At 41.6% G+C, this 17409-nt stretch overlaps 2 protein-coding genes across 2 annotated transcripts; one reads left to right on the plus strand and one right to left on the minus strand.

The window, feature by feature from the left end:
• Nucleotides 1-6150: 6150 nt before the first annotated feature.
• Nucleotides 6151-8258, plus strand: atf5a (activating transcription factor 5a; the record flags this gene model as incomplete). The annotated part of the gene is made up of 3 exons (XM_080041455.1): nt 6151-6283; nt 6588-7782; nt 7880-8258. 3 exons carry the CDS (start codon nt 6151-6153, stop codon nt 8064-8066), a joined length of 1515 nt encoding a protein of 504 aa, XP_079897581.1. The 3' UTR covers nt 8067-8258.
• A 2602-nt stretch (nt 8259-10860) lies between these two features.
• Nucleotides 10861-17078, minus strand: stk36 (serine/threonine kinase 36 (fused homolog, Drosophila); the record flags this gene model as incomplete). Its single annotated transcript, XM_080041456.1, has 19 exons — nt 10861-10996; nt 11341-12267; nt 12473-12653; nt 12769-12895; nt 12985-13102; nt 13207-13281; nt 13380-13490; nt 13704-13767; nt 13883-13974; nt 14058-14234; nt 14333-14464; nt 14613-14718; nt 14817-15132; nt 15271-15364; nt 15977-16226; nt 16320-16450; nt 16552-16629; nt 16781-16921; nt 16995-17078. 19 exons carry the CDS (start codon nt 17076-17078, stop codon nt 10901-10903), a joined length of 3300 nt encoding a protein of 1099 aa, XP_079897582.1. The 3' UTR covers nt 10861-10900.
• Nucleotides 17079-17409: the final 331 nt, after the last annotated feature.

Raw genomic sequence — 17409 nt, forward strand, 5'->3', positions numbered from 1 at the left:
ACAAATAAGCGGGAACAAACTCCCAGCCATTTAGGACTTCAGGAGGCACACATTATCATTACAGACCATAGTCACCCAGAACACACAGTGTCCTTCTTGTCCTTGCCGTCTGGTAGACGATAAAGCAGCATAATTGCTAGCCCCACTGGATTTAAAAACTGTTTTACCACCATGGCCATCAGGCTCCTGAACCAATAAAAGTAGGTAACACATTACTGTGTTTGGCTCACTTGCTTGCCTGCAGCGTAAGATACAACTGTTACCTATTCCACAGGCTGCTACTTAAAGGGATAGTTCAGTATTTTTGAATTGGGGTTGTATGGGTTACTCAGGCATAGTTAGTGTGTGGTCACCGCAGTAATTTTAAGGAGTTTGGGGGAGATGTCTCTGTAGCAGAAGTCTGTGTTGTACTGTTCCGGAGGGGGCCCGAGGAAAAATATGTTTTTCTCCACATATAGAAATCGTTAACTTAAAACCTAAATATCCCTTCAATTGTTTGCTAAACTGAGATTTTTTTCCACAGCTTTAATTTGCCACCAGACAGCCGTTTATTTTTCTATCACTCCTGTCAGCTGCTTGACTCAGAAGTACTGCGGATTATTCAAGAGATGCAAGAAAACAAAAACTAACAGCTATGTGCTGGAAAACTAAAACCGTTTTAAAAAAAAACTCAGTTTAGCATACAATTGAAGGAATATTCAGGTTTTAAGTTAGCATTTATATATGTGGAGACATTTTTTTTTCTGGTCCCCTCTGCAACAGTACAAGACTGACTTCTCCTACAGAAACATCTCCCCTAAACTCCTTAAAATGACTGCACTGAATGCCAGCTCCATAAGGTAACACAATCACTAACTATGCCAAAGTACCCCATACAAACCCACTTCAAAAATACTGAACTATCCCTTTAACCTGGACTGATATACAGTATATACACACTTGTCACTTTTTTGTACACATATCTCATTTGAATATTGCTATTTTATTATTTCTATTCTTTCATCTTTTTATATACTTTTTATGTTACTGTAATGTTTCACTACTGAGCTGACTTGACTCTCGCCCACTACATTTTACCGTACATGTGTGGACCTTGTGTTAACCTAAATATATCACTAAGAAAACTGGAGAACTGAAACTAAACTTTTTTTCATGTCAGGTCAGTTTAGGCTTAACCATTGTGTGTGCCATGTTACGCCTTCAGAGCCAGTGAGGAGTGATCTCCTAAAAGCTGTAACATCCCAGAGGAGGACAAAACAGACGCTCTAACACATACCTCTAATTTGCCATGCAGTCCTTGAGGAACGGTAAATAAACCTAACCCTGTGACTGACTGAATCAGATCTGTCATGCCTGAACGCAAATCGAGTTAGCCTAGATATCGTTCACAAATGAAAATCATATTACGCTTGTCACTTTTCTAAAACTTGATGAACAGTTTTCATGCTAAACACATAAAACAAATGTGAGTGATTTGTAGAGCGAACGCACACCAAAACATCCACACTTTCCCCTCTGAGAGGCTTCCATTCACAAGTAGTAACTGAATTACATGTTTTCATCCCATGTTCAAAGAGGGGCAAAAGTTGAGGACAATAAATTCTGAGAGAGATGATGATGAAATGATGCTGTAACCCTTACTAACGCGCCATACGTGAACTTGGCATGCAGCACCGACTTTTCTGACTTCTCGGCTGCTACACGCTATTCAGACAACGAATATGGGTGTTGACAATTGGACAGCCTTGTCTCGCTACAGAAAATGACAAGAAATGTCTCAAATACATCCCAAAGTCAGGTTTGACCCAACATTAAACGTCTTCCCCCGAACTTCACCAAAGTTTGGTTGTGTTGGTTTAACAAATTCAGATGTTCTAGCTTTTGCTCTTAGACACTGAGTCTGTTGAATTATCTAAAGCTAGAGAGACAATTAAAGTTACTTTTAAACATTTTACACATTTTGTTAAATAACAACAAAGGGAATTGTGCTTAATGATGGAAACAAAATGGAAACGCAGCAGTGCTGTCATGAGCAGCACCTTGGATTTCTCTCATGATGTGCAAACAGGAAGCCCTCGGTGGACCAATTAACACAGACAGAGAGGAGCAGTCAGCGATTTCCTGGGAGACTCTCCAACTTCACCATGCTACTACTATCTCAATCTGGTCTCCATTACAACTACATTTATCCAGATTGCATCAGGTTGCCTTTCTACACATCTCTTAAATCTCCACTGGTATGGTAGCTATTACACACGGTGGGGCATTTTGCTGAATTGCTCCTCTGTAACAGGGCCGTCCCTTTAAGTGACTGAGATTAACACTGATGGACTTGTGTATTTCTGAGTCCTATACACATAACATTTTACTCCAATTAAATAAAATCTACAGATACAAGGTCTCTCTAGATTTACTCTAATCAAAGGACACGCGTCCCTATGTGTGGAAGCAATTCCTCTGTAGACCAATCTGGATAATGTGATTATGTGCAATCGATTCAAGTTGGACATTTCTCAGACTTTCACTCAATACACACGTCCAGCCCAGTGGACAAATCAATCAGAGGCTAGACGCTAGTGTCCCGCCAATATGCAAATTCAGCATAAGTGTAAATTCACCTGTTGGTTTTGGCCAAATGATAATGTTACAGGGATGCAACTCAGCAAATATTATACTGAGGGATGTTTGGACAAGGCGGGGTGCAGGAACAGTGGTGAGGTGGAAGGAAAAAACAGGTATGGAAAGAGAGAGAGAGAGAGAGAGAGAGAGAGAGAGAGAGAGAGAGAGAGAGAGAGAGAGAGATGCAAATCCCATGGCAACAGCAACCAGAAAACAAGTCTAAAATAGGGGGCAGTGTCCGCTATTACTATAGCAACAGGAGAACCGCACATTCACTCAGCATCGGGATTTGCTGAAAGGAGAAAAACAAATCTTTATTCCTCACTTAATTGTTATCGACAGCCATTACCAGTAAATTAATTCCAGTTCAGACAGCTGTGCCGCACTAAATTAGCCATGACAACAAGTGTTCTCAGAGAACATTAGGATAACAGTCAACGATAAAGGGCGAATAACGTATCTTCCATTATTCACTGACTCACTGTAATTTCATCAAACAAATCTGTGGCGAAGTTGATACCCATATGAGCTGACAGCTATCGACTAAATAAATCCAAAATAAATGAAAATTAAATCATGATTTGACATAATTACAGGAGAATAATGGCAAAACAATAGGTATATGATGTGAAAATGGATTCCTGTTAAATACTAGCGTATAGCCTTAATTAGTGATAGCCTAAATTAAATACTCTCTCATTAAGTTTTCTCCAATTGCCTAATCAGTCAGACAGGCTTTTATTTCTTGTTCTCAAAGAATTTGAAAAGCTGTCCTGATATGAATGTGCTTGGTGACACACAATGTGACACATAAAGCTTTTCTCAACTTTAAAAACTGCAGCACTAGAATCCACACCCGGTTTGTTTACTTGAAACATGTGCACAGCCTTTGCTGCAGAAAAAAAAGAGAAAAATCATAACAACACAGTGATGCTTTGCCTTGCCTACAATCAACCAATCGAATTTCACATGTAGCCGATTCCAACCAATAACAGAGCGGCAGTCTCAACGCACGCAGCCAATCGCTCTGAGCATGGACCACTGATGCAACGGAGATGCAACAGAGTTCCACTGAACAACAAAGTGCGCTGTGAATCAAATAGTCCCCCCTTCCGAAACAATAGCCTACCACACCACATGATAGAGGACCCAAAAGTTGGTGTGAATTGGGGAGCTGCGTTCATTTGAATCAAGCCATTTCAGTGATGAGAAATATCAAGAAAATGTATTTTACCTAATTTGTCTGGTTTAACAATGTGTCATTTCACAGTTTTGGTTCACTCGGCAGGTGGCAGACAGTCATTCATGGAGCAGTCCACGTTATAGTTAAACAACTACGAGACGCAGCCTAATGCGTTACAGTAACCTAATAGGCTATTACTTTTCAGAATATTTCTTGAGATTATAACACCAAAACAAGTCTGAAACAATTTCGAAGGTAAACATTTTCAACACAAAACACCTTTTCCATGGAAAGTTTACTGCTGTAGTTAATTTCATATGCTACATTTGAATTGCAGCCTAATTATGTTAATGAAGCCTCGTTTGCTTCTTTTCAATTAACTTGTTTGTGTGAATGCTGGAATAATTTACGTTTACAGATTCAATCCCTATTATATAGCCTACACTTTTACACTCTCCAAACTTTTCATATGACTAGCCCACTTCTTCAGCTGCTTCCTCATACAAATTCAAGCCAGCAATAAATGTAGTTAAGCTCCTTGCCCTTTATAGGGCTATTTCAGGTATTTCAACTCATTCATATTTTCAATCATTCAACAACTTCAAGGCTATTTGTAATCCTTCTTACATTATGGGGTATTCAACTCTTTAATCCCATAAATGGCCAACTGATTAGACCCTTTCCATTTTTCCAAGTCTGCATTACTCTTTAGTAGCCTAATCCATTTTAGTTTCAGCTTTCAGCATCCTTCATTTAGGCTACACAGCAATTTCTTCGCAAATTGCTTCTTCTCGGTTTCCTTTTACTCAACTCGAACACCGTTTTTATAGGCTATTTGACATCGCCATTATGTGGTATTACTAGAAGACTATTAAAAACAGTCCTCACATAGGCTATGCCTGCTGTGAAGTGATAGTAGTAGTAGGCCTACAGAGCAACTAGGCTATTTTTTTCCGCCTGTGAGTTTGTGGGCTGTCCTTCGGTGAGAGGCTGAGGGAGGGGGCGGAGGGATCTGCACTCGGCGGCACGGCTTGTCCTGGTGACGCAGTTGGTTGCTAGGTGTGAATGAACTGATGCTTTCTCACAATTAAGCTGCTGCTCAGTTTACAGGTCGACCACAACAAAGCAACAACTCGTCCTTTTTTATCGCACTGTCCCGGATATTCCGAGCTGGAAACATGGCTCTTTGAACTCGTGAAGTACCTGGACTCTACGAGAAGTCGTGCTTTGCTTTAGCAACGCACCCTCAAGTGCCCTACTATTTCCTCAGCAATAATGGAGTAAGTCCAACTCTCTCAAATGTCAAGTTTGTTACTGTGCTGTTACAGTTATACATTTGTTGTGTGTCTTACTGTATGTTCTTTGGCTGGTGTATGTGCTTTAAACAATGCATTCTATTTCAATAGACTACCTTAGACTATTTGCCTGGTATCTTTCCAATGCGCCTAAATATTATTTTGGTTGCTACATTATAACTAGTGCGTAGCAGGCTTTATTTCAGAGCTGCTTACTATGTAATGGTATTGTTTCATGTTTGTAGCCTATAGTATAGCCTCCAGCCTCTTGTGAAAACTGGAGATAGCCTACATTACCATCACTTACATTTCTGTCCCTTTTCATTTGTTTGTTTGGCCAGGTTTTCATTTAGATACAGCATTACTGTCACCTAATCAGCTAAACTGCTTAAGTGATCAAAGACAGGTGATTTGTTTGAGAAGAACATGCAATTTGAGTGAGCTGATCCGCATTAATCCGATTGAATGATCAGGGTGTCACTCACATCAGAGAGTAACTCTAGAGTCCAGTGCTTCCTTGACAACAGTTGACACAGTGTCAGTAGGTCCCACGTGTGTTGAGGGCGTCAAGTGCATTTGGCTTTGAGGCAGGTCAAAACCCAAAGGACACAGCTACCACTTCTGTATCACTGACTGAGGGTTGTCTTTTAACATTTATAAAGTTTATTTGAAATGGTGTTTTAAATAATTAATGTGTGTTTTGTTTATTGATTTATTTTAAGGGTGTCTGTTTAGGAGAGTGAATCGAATTTTGCTCAAAACTTGATGACCTTCAGGTGATATGTATTCATTGTGGCTCTTCCATCAACATACTGATTCCTGTTGAGAACCTTTCTAAAAGGGGCAGCCAGAGTGATTCCACCAGTGGGTTGAAAAAAGTTGTGTCTTTTTTAACAGCACACCTCTGAACCCTGTTTTCAATGTGCCCCTCTAGGTTTCATTATGCTCGCCCAGCCCTGCTCTCTGTGGCCCATCTGTCAGACCCTACTTACTCTCAGTCTCAGCATATGCTTGGACTTGGACTGAATCAAAGAAGCACCAGCAGACAAAATGATGGCAACATCAGTTTGGAAGAGTCTTCGTGTCTGCCCGGCAGACCCCCTCGCTCTCTTTCACCCACAGGCTAACCACAGCCAATCACAGGGGTGCAGGGGGGCGGTGTCAGAGGAGAGTCAGCACTTAATTGGTGAGTTGCAGCGAGCACGCTTTTTTATATTTTCACCCATTTCAGGTGGGATCGGCACTGCAGCACATTCGTCCTTCTTGAACAGTAAGTAATAAACTAGCTACGTCTAGTAACGTCCCGCAACTATATTTGGAAAAAATCTTGCTTTGCATCTTTTATCGTCGATCAGGTTATGCCTTTAGAAAACTGCTACATGCTACGTTGGATGACTGATATTGTAATAACGTTTGCACAAACGTTATTATTTAGCTGTAACCGAACAGCTTGTAACGATTGCAATTTTTTCCCCCTCCCGCTGCAATAGGTGATGGTCTCACTGACTGGATGACGGAAGAAGTGGATTTCTCCTCGTACCTCCCGAACCCTCCTTCCCCTCCCTCCTCCACCAGTGCCTCCCTTCCCCCCTCGCCCCTTCACAATGATATCCAGGTGCCCTCTGACTTGGAGGTCATGACCTCACTGCTGCAAGAGGAATTGGCCCAACTGGAGGACTACTTCCTGTCCGAACCACTGCTGGAGAAAGGGCCGAGGCTGGGAAAATGCGACCGGGGCCCACTGCCGCCGGGTCCGCAGCCATTCACTCAGCTGCCATACGCATCATACTCGACAGCCAACCAATCGGAATCCAGCCCGCTCCTTGTTACCTTGGCAACCGGAGAACTGGACCTGCTGAGTATCTGCGGGGGGCCCATTGGAAGATCCAAAATTCCCAGACACGCCCCGTACAGCTGCAGCAGTCGCGCCGGTGGGTGTGGTAGGAAAAGAGTTCCTGATGGTGCTAGGTTCAGTGAAGGCTACGAGAATAGTTTTTCAAGTTCCAAAGGAAGTAACTCAGGTAACTCAGCCGTGAGCCTTACAGGTAGCTATGGCTGTGTAGAGGACGAGCAGCTGCTAGGGAAAAGCTACTGTCTCGGTAGTGCAGTCGAGGTCAGACGATGTGCCGTCCTACCCAAAGAAGACAAAAATTGCTGTTTCAGTCAAGATGTCACAGGTGGTGCGAAGGTTCTTGGTGCTGGCTTTGGCTTTGGTGGATCTCTTGATATCCCACATAAGAAAGAGGATCTGCTGATGTATAGCATGAGGGAGGTCAGCGGAGGCACGAGTAGCAATGAGGTCCTGAATAGTATCAAAGCTAGCGTGGAGGTGACAAAAGCCACCGTGTCTTGGAAAACCGAGAGCACTGAAGGTTGCTATCTCCCAGCAGCAGCACCACAGTCTGAGGCCTATCACAGCTTTTTAGACAACATCAACGAACACGTTAAAGCCCAGATGTCCAGTGTCCAGATAGGGCAGCATGATTTACACTGCAATTTCTTGGAAGATCAGGGACCAGAGTGTCTTTTAATGGCTAGGGAGAGTCTGAGCCTGGAGTCAAGACAAGCGTGCGCCCTGAATGAAGACCACTGTGCTGTGAAATACGAAGAAGATGACTTCATTCCCGGTGAAGGCGGCGTGCGCAAACAGAAGAAGAGGGATCAGAACAAAACTGCCGCTCACAGGTCAGTATGACGTCTGATCAGGTGTAACTTTTTTTTTTTACATGGTTTCCCAGATGAAGAGTTGTATTTAATATTTTTTTTTGTTTGCTTGCTGCAGGTATCGCCAGCGAAAAAGGGCGGAGCTAGATACTTTGGAGGAGCAGTTGCATTGCCTTGAAGGGAGGAACCGGGAGCTCCGGGACAAGGCAGAGTCGGTAGAACGTGAAATCCAGTATGTCAAAGACCTGCTGATTGAAGTTTACAAGGCCCGTAGTCAAAGGCACAAGCAGGACACATCAGCCTAACACCGAGCTCTCGCAAGTACATTTAATAAAAGAGGGCGGAACCGGGAAAATGTTTGTCTTAAAGATTGTCCAAAAATGAATGTTTCATTTTTTTTTATGGTGGTTAGGGTAATTGCATGCTTTGCTAATATGAGTTATTTTTTACATTTAAAATCAACACTATCCAATGCTTCACTTGCTTACGCACTCGACTCACTTGAGCTTGCACTGTGGCATTGCAATGCTTTAAACGACAATCATTTTAATAGATCTTGCACTGCGCGAATCTACTAAAGGTAATAGGGTTATTTCTGATGAAGTAATGTTATTCATTATGCAGGTTTAATATTTATATAGCCTTACATTGGAATTGATGTCAGCAATAGAGCGTAATGTTTTTTTGTTCATCTAACATCCTTTTTTAGTCTTTTATGTAGTCAAATATGTTGTTGGTGTCAACATGTGAAACAGCATCATTTTATTTTGATCATCTTTTAAACCACATACTTTTTTTAAATGATTTTGAGTCCCCCTTGAACAGTAAATTAAATTTAAACCGCTATATTTTCAAAATTATAATTGCGGTTGAAGATGTATTGACTTTTACAATCGCAAAAAGAACCGCTGGTATACTAAAAAAGCTAAAAATTTTTTTTTTAAATCAACCTTTTTTTTACAAAATTTTTTGATTGAGTTCAGGTTTAATGCGGCCCTACATATTTATTAGTTTAAGGGATTAAGTTATTTTTTTGTGGTTCTTTTTTTCTTTAATGTTTTTGCTGAATCTCAAACATCAATATTTTACTCTAAATGGTTTATTTGTCTGCATTTGTTTTATTTATTTGATATTTGCAATCATTTTAATGAAACAAATCTCCTATTTTTTCAAGCAGTGATTGCAAATATTATCCAAATTATGGATTATGTGACCGAAATAGAACTAATTTAACATTTGCGGTGTCTTGAAAATGTAAATGTCGCGTTTTATTTATTTTTATTTATTTATTTATTTTTACAAATGTTGCAATTTAAAAGCAATTCTTCTTCAGCATATTGCAAATCATACAATCTATTTCGCAGCTCAGGATATGCAATTGCTTCTCCATTCCTTACAAATGTCAGTGGATGATTCATTACAGGACACTAAAGACTTCTTGTCTTTCATTTCACTTGATTGAATTTTGGATTAAAGTTTTCCTGATGTAAACGAAGAAAAAAAATTCTCATGTACAAACATTGTAACTAGTGGAGATTTAGCCGCCTCCATTGCATGATTCCATAAACGTACTTTATCTCTCTCTCTTGTGCAATAGAAAATGTAGGATTTCAGAAACAAGTCGGGGATTATTTCTCTAAACTACTTGTTAAGGCAATACGTTTTATAGACCTCTGGCTGATCCTGCACTAATTTATAACAACTTTTGTATGTTCAGGGAGTGGAGTGTGTTAGCCCTTTCTTTGTAGAAAAAATGTACTGAAAATATCTCATTAGATTATTTGTTAGGGCTTTTGCAGTGTTTGCTTTGGTGTAAGAGGATACTGTCTATATTTATTTTCCAATTCATTTGAAGCTTAGCAAATAACCACTACTTTACTATTAAACCGGCCTATACCAAGCACAGATTTCTTATTTATTTTTAAGACAATCCTGCATATGCTGAGTTAGAGACGTTTATTAATATTATTTAGTTGTTTGAAGGAAATACATGTCATATTGTTTGACCCCCCTGCGGTGTACTATCAACTAAAACCAAATGTGAAGGCCTAATGAAAGCACATTAGAACGCTTTGTCATTTCAAGTTCATCTATCATGTATGCAAACTTCATTTGTGTGACGTCAACTTTTTTCCTTTAAAAAATAAAGTGCATCATCTACTCAGAACCCGTGTGTTTTTTTCAGAGGTTTGGGGAAAACAGAGAAAATTATTCATTCCTGCACTGACTGTTATAATACTCCAATATAATGTAATAGTCCAATGTCTGATTGAGTTCTGCCTTTTTCAATGTAATACATCTTGTTAATTGTTCGAAGTTCAGACTAGGGCCTGATGGACGCCATGTGCGCCTCCCCTTTCTGATCCGATCCAAGACAATAACTACTGTTATATAATAATTAAGTATTATTTTATCATTATTATTAAGCCCTTCTTGTTGATTTGATGTTACGCTACAAAATAAACAATTATAGAAATATGTTAACAATTTTTTCAAAATACGACCCTTTGAAAATGCTAATTGCAGGCCTAACTATAATGCCTGTTTGCAGAGACACGGCAGTTCAATATATAAAGTTAATTTAATTCAAACTAGGGCTGTCAAATTAACGCGTTAATTTCGATTAATTAATCACAGATGCACCCGGTGCAAAGGTGGTGCGCAGCTGCACCTGTAGCTTGCATACACGGCCTGCACGGGTGAAAGATATGCGGTCCACAGAAACACAACCAAAATGATTATGATTATTATTTGGGAGCAGGGGAGCTAAAACTAATTGCTTTGTGAATTAAAGGAATACAATCTACTTACGTTTATGTGGAATTTCGATCAAATCTTTTTTCTGATGACATTTGAAGAACTGGTATCACTGTCAAGAAATGAAAAATCAGATAACAATAACAAAAAACTGTTTTATTTCAACACACACAACCACAATTTCAGAGTTGCCATAAAGTATTTAAATGTACCTTTAATTGGCACCGTTATGATACAATGTATTTAGTTCATTCTCGCTCTTTTTTTAAGTCACAAAACAACAAACGGGATACAATTATTATCAGAATTCTTCTACCAAAATGTGAGAACAGGAAGTAGTATTGTAACTTCAGGAAGGAGAGGACTTATTTACACTTGACAGTTAAATCTGCTCAATGAGCTGATGATAGTCACACTTTAGAGGTGCATGTTGAGAAGCCCGGAGAAGTTTCTTACTGGCATCAAGGGATTTCAGGACCTGTAAATAAAGGCAAAAGAAAAGAGACTAACTTGAAAATATTTGTATACTTTATATGTTGAAAGTGCCAACACATGCACGGAGGTATGACTGGAGGAGATGCAACACATTTGATTAAACCTGGGAAAGAATGTCCAACGAACCAAGACCAGTACACACATTTATGTATAAGTAATAAATGAGCAGACAGTGTGAATTCTTTAATCCTAAATGAACTAAATGTACTCTTGAAGATAATTGTATTTAAACATTTAAAGGTCCTTCTAACCAAAGTCTGAAAAACAGAGACCAACTCATTGTCATGCGGTCAGCTGCCCCTCTCCAACCTGTTTTTATTTCCTTACCTGATGTAACGTGGCCTGCTTGCTGTACAGGCACAGGGTTGCTATGGCGGCTTGTCTCACTGCATTGTGGGAATCTGCGCATGCAGCCCTTAAAAGTAAACTGGTAACATCCTCCTCCAGCAACGAGGGTATGGCGCCGTTGACATTCACAAGGTTCCCCAGGGCTGCACAACAGTGACGGCGTGTCAGGGCATCGGGGTCTGTGATCAGAGACGCCAACATGGCCGCCGTCCTCCTGGCTTCCTCTGTCCACCTTCGCAGCTCGTTATGGTCCACCACTCCCTGTTCTGAAACAATGGCCTGATCGCCTGCTGCCTTACTGGATGAACACTTGTTTATATTTTGCTCCTTCCCTGTGTCATTGTGTCCCTGTGGCACCAGTTTAAACCCTTCCCCTGCCGCAATGTATCCCAACCAGTTCCCGACTGCCCTGCAAGCCATCCGACGGACAGCGACACATGTATCATTAAGACAGCCTATCATGATTTTGAAAATGTCCGGTCGCAGATAGTGCAGTGAAGGAGGCCTGAATGGATCCAGGTTCCCCAAAAGCCTGCATGTGGCAGCCCTTATCCGCTCATGTATGTGAGCCAGCGCCTGCAGCAGCACCGAGGCCTCCAGGTGAAGCTGAAGGCATGTGGGTCGATGAGGGGACCGTCGGGCTACTTGGGACAGCACGGTCAGGAGCTCCACGGCGGCCTCCCACAATACATCCTGCTGCAGACACTCACTGAGCAAAGAGCTGGCAGTTCTGGTTAGCGTAGCATGTTGTTTGGAGGCTGTGCGCTGGCTGTTGTTAAGTGCCCCGAAAAAACCACTATCAGCTTTTGCCAGGCGGGAGACTGAGTGCTCGGGGTCACAGAGGAGCAGACGGCTCAGCAGGGAGAGAGGCAGCTCCAGTAACCCAGGCGCAAGAGTTTGAACGACCTGCCAAAGCACAGAGAAGAGAAAACAAAATCATCCAGACAACTTGTCACAGATCAAACAGCTGACAGCAAACAACACAATGCTCTATCACAGGAGACATTATGATAGTAGAGTAATGTGCGCCTATACTGCAAGAGTTATCCCGTGTTGCATCAGAGAATTATGACAGTGAAGTCTTTAATTGGAGCGGGGGAAAGGCCCTAACCTGTAGGAGGCTCGCAACAACATCACAACTGTCATACACCTGGCAAATGGTGGCCATGGTGTTCGAAGGCAGGTCCAAGGCAAACGGAAAGCACAGCAAGTGGCAGCTCAACCCGGACAGGGTGTCGTGAGTCACATCCACCTCAAGTCTCCCGGGACTGCCTTCAGCAAACAAGTGAAGACTGTAGGGTATTAAAAGATGTTGTTATCGTTAGCCCCAGGCGTACTAGCTGTGCTGCTCTAAGATAGCTGGCAAAATATTGAACAGTAAGGTAATCAGGAAATCTGAACACAAACCAGTCAGTGCCCAGCAGCCGGCCTAAAGTGTACACACACTTTGATTGGTGCTCAGAAAACACAGGAATGCATAAGTAAGGATCCTTGGTGAAGACAAATAGCATGGTAGATAGAAAGGAATACAGCCCTGAAGTCAAAAGAAAATGAAAAAATAAGTTTAAAAAAAAATCAAATATGGTGGGCTTCTTATGATTAACACGTACTGTATATATTTACCATTTGCTGAACAGAATTCTGTGTCTGGGGTTGCCCTTGCTAGTGAACTACCAATTATTTTCCATAGATCCATAAAATGTACTGGATGGAAAAATGAAGTTCCAAAGCCAATTTCAAGCTGTTAAAAGACAAAAACAGTCAAGAATAGAGGAGGGGAGACACTATTTATATATGTTATCCACCCAGTCCATTGTTTAAATCACAGTATAGTTATTGTCTGACCTTAGAGAGTATGTGATTTAGTAAAGACAGGAGGCCATCACAGAGTCCCCAGCCGGGGGGAAGAGAAAGCAGGCTCTGATGAGGAAGAGGAGGCAATCTCTTTAAACGTGCATAGAAACCTGTCACATTACTGCCAACGATACAAATGACTTCTCACAAATTACAGTACGTACCTTATAAGAGTCCAAAAGCAGGTTTTTCAGCAAGGAGGTTAGAATGTCCACGTCCACTTCCACATCAACATCATGTTGAGTTAACAGAGACAAAACAGAGGCAGCCAGAGGCTAAAGAAGAGATCAGAGATTCTACTGTGTCATACAACTTACTGTAACAACTTACTAATAACCAGAGTCACTATATACTGTGTGTATATATATATATATATATATATATATATATATATATATATATATATATATATATATATATATATATATATATACATACATATACTGTATATATACTGTATATACACACTATCTTAAATATGTACTTACTGCCAAAGGAATAAAGTTTGGTTGACTGAGAATTTTGACAAAGGGCTCTGTGAACTTTTCCAGTCTGCAGTGAGAGAACAGATGATGATGATGATGATGAAGCAATGGCGTTAATGTATGACATGACACTGACCTGTATACATAAAGCATTCAACAAACGAGAAAAATCATTATCAAACCTCTGCTCTTCTTCCACCCAGTCACGGTGCTTCTCCCAGTAGATCACAAGCACAACAATCATTTCTCCAAGTGTTGGCATACTCCAGGGTTGCTGAGTAGAGGAGAAAAAGACATCAGGGATACTGTTGCAGATATAATGCCTGGTTGAATGTGGTTTAATTCACGAGAAATCACCTTCAAGAAATTTGAGTTTTCCACAGTATCGTGTACTAGGTTGAAGAGGACTTGGGGAAGTCCAAGCTCCCGTCCGATGTGGTGCGACTCCTCCAGGTCAGAGGTCAGAATCAGGTTGCGCAAAACCTTCAACGGGAGATGAATGCGCCATGCTTCTTTAAAGATGCCACCTTTTAGCTGAGCAAACAAAGACAAAAACAGACTGAATGCAAAATTGTTCCAAGGTAGAATCAACCTATATGCTCTGTGGGAAATTGTTGCTGATGATTTATTACCTGAGCTTTAAATGCCTGGATCATGGATTTAATTTGAGGTGTGATGGCACTGTGGTTTAACGGTTCTTTCCGATGCCTGCATGGATCTGATTCCTGCGCCAGTTTCTCCCAATAGTCCTCACTGTCGACATCCTGAAAAAGTATAGGAAATGATAGGGTTAGGTTTACACACACAAACACATTTTCCTTAGAGATAGCAAGCAATATCTTTATTACCGGAGCATTTCTTCTCTTTAGGCTATATATTTTTTTATCACTAGAAAAAGCAGTCGACACTGACCTGCCAGCGTTGTTTGGTCCGACTGTCCTCGCTGCATCTCCGCACTAGTCGCGGCCCGACCTCCACGGAGGGGAATTCCTGCTCGTAGTCTCTGCTGATCTGACCCCTGAAGAGAAAAATGCCCATAACTGTGAATACACACCTCCAATTCTTAGATTTTTATAGTATATAATGTATCTTTCTTCTGAGCTGCCATATAAACACCTGTGTTTGGATCTCACGCACGCTTGATTCTTTGGGTGGATTTGGCTTTGAGTGGCGGCTGTAACGACAGAGGGACCTGGGTTTACAGCGACTTCACCGGAGGGGGCAGAGTTGGCCCTCTCATTCCCCGCCTCATCCTTCTTTTTCTGAACCGGTTTCTCTGTGTTACTGTCAAACTGTTCCCTGGCCTTCCGCAATAATCTGCTCCCACCAGAAGTCGGCACCGTCTTCGCTGCCACCTGCTGAAGTTTCCGCGCCAAAATGTCCGGGCTCGGGGCGACTGTCAGAGGGCTGAAAACACTTGTGTCTGGAAGCACTGTGGCAAGACGTCAATAAGGGAATTAAACAGTTAAAAGAAGCTTTCTGAATAAACTCAAAAGCAGACCAGCGTCATGCATGTTAGGAACATTTTCTGTAAAATAAAAAAATAATAATTAAGTTTTTTATGCATCACCTAGAACACCATCAGCTACAAAAGGATGGTGCAGGAGGTCTGGCCATGACAATCTCTTCTGGGGGTCTTTGGTCAACAAGCCTTTCAGGAAACTCTGCGAGGGAAATATCAGATAAGCATTGGAATCAAGGCAACATATTCTGTTCGTCATAAATCAAAAAACCCTAATGACGCGATGAACCATTTTTGACACAAATTTATGAAGCGGCTCGTTAGGGGCGTTAGATGGGATGGCCATCGCGTTCTACGCGTTTGGTGTGGGCGCACCTTAATGCCTTGTCTCCATTGGCCACTTAAAGGTGGGGTCAGTGATCCTGTAGAATGCTTGTTGACAAAATCACTTGTTTTTGGCTAAATCAGTGAATATCTCCTCATGATCCGCTTACCTGTCTGTACTGTGTGTGCGCTGAAAAGAAATCTGGTGTTAATACACATCCTAGGCTCTGTAAACGGGCATGTTGCTTGCCACTTTGTTTACATTCCCTTTGTTTACATACCACCTTTAAGCAGGCCCGAAGCTATCACTGAAGAAATCAGGGACGTGTCCTCAGTATTTTTGGCTCAAATGTCAGGGTTTGAGTCCCTTGAAGTTCAGTGTAACTACTGTGTGAGTGGCTTCACACCACTCACCAAGACTGGATCATGATGTTGTCTTTGACCAAAAAAACATGATGCAACTTGACTAGACTGACTAGCTTTACTGTACCATGCAGGTGTCACTCATAGTGTCCGGCCATTTCACTGGGTCTCTCACTATAAGCTGCACCAGGTGGAAGATGGAGTTAGTGTAGAATGGAGGCGCCCCCGTGTGGAGCTCATAGAGAATGCAGCCCAGGGACCACAGATCGGCAGTGTGGTCGTATGGCTTCTCCTCCACCAGCTCGGGAGACATATACAGTGGTGTTCCCTTGATAGAAGTCAGAACCAAGGTGGAGACGCTCATGGACCTAGCGAATCTGCAGGATTGCATTACATACAGCTTTATCTTTATGGAAATGATTAATGCAACCATGTTTTCGTGGGAAGAAAATTAATCAACATGCACCTACCCAAAGTCACACAGTTTCACCACCCCACTTTTCCCCAACAGTATATTTTGTGGTTTCATGTCACGGTGAAGAATGCGATGGGAGTGTAAATAATACAGGGCTGAGACAAGCTGGCAGGCAATCTCTTGTACCTTTGGAAGAAAGAATGAATGAATGGGTAAATAGTAATCATGTGAAACCATGAAACATATAATGTCATGCATCACTCTAACTTTTTAGTGAAAATGAATACCTGGCTCTCAGGTAAATTCCCATCGTCCTCAAGAATCTGGAACAACTGACCCTCTGCATACTCAGTTACAACAACAACCTTTCATACAAACACATAACAGAGTATGGTAATAGGATTATGAACTCACATGGTGTGAAGATAATTAGTGTCTCTAATCAAGAAAGTGGTAGCGTATTTTTTGTGAACTCAGATCTGAATTAAGTGTGTTTTAAACAAGATTATAGCAAACCTCTGATTCAGTCTCAAAGCTGTCAAAAAGTTGGACAATATTTGGATGTTGAAGATCCCTCATGATCTCAATTTCCCTCTTGAGGCTCCGAAGCTCCTTCTCGGAACGACCCAACTTTGGCATGAACTTCAGAGCCACCACCTGATGGACACAGGTAAACAGAACCAGCGTGGTGGCAACATCTATCAAGCCATCTCTACAAAAAGCTACTTACCTGACCGGTGAATCTTTTCCTCCCCTTATAAACTCGACCAAACGAGCCCTCTCCCACCAGCTCCAAGACGTGATACGAGTTCATCTCGACGGTAACGTGACTACCGATGGAGAACACCAGTAAGTTATCTGTCAGGGTAGTAGCCTACAAACGCGGCTGTTTCATTCCGTAGGCCTACGTGGAAATACAGGTCAGGTTTCAGCTTCAGTTCCAAACTTTACAGGTCAAACGGACTGGCAGGCAGCCAGGTTTAGCGTATCAGCCGCTACTTTTTGGAGACGATAACAACAAATATGACACACGCTAGAGCAGGTATAACTGCCGTTTCGCTAAAGTAACACAATATGGACTAAAGTTTGACTTTTTCACACTCAGTTCATTTTATATTTTCAGTATGTGTGGGTGCGGTCCTTTC

Source organism: Ammodytes marinus, assembly GCF_949987685.1.
Source record: "Ammodytes marinus genome assembly, chromosome: 14".
Classification (NCBI taxonomy): domain Eukaryota; kingdom Metazoa; phylum Chordata; class Actinopteri; order Uranoscopiformes; family Ammodytidae; genus Ammodytes; species Ammodytes marinus.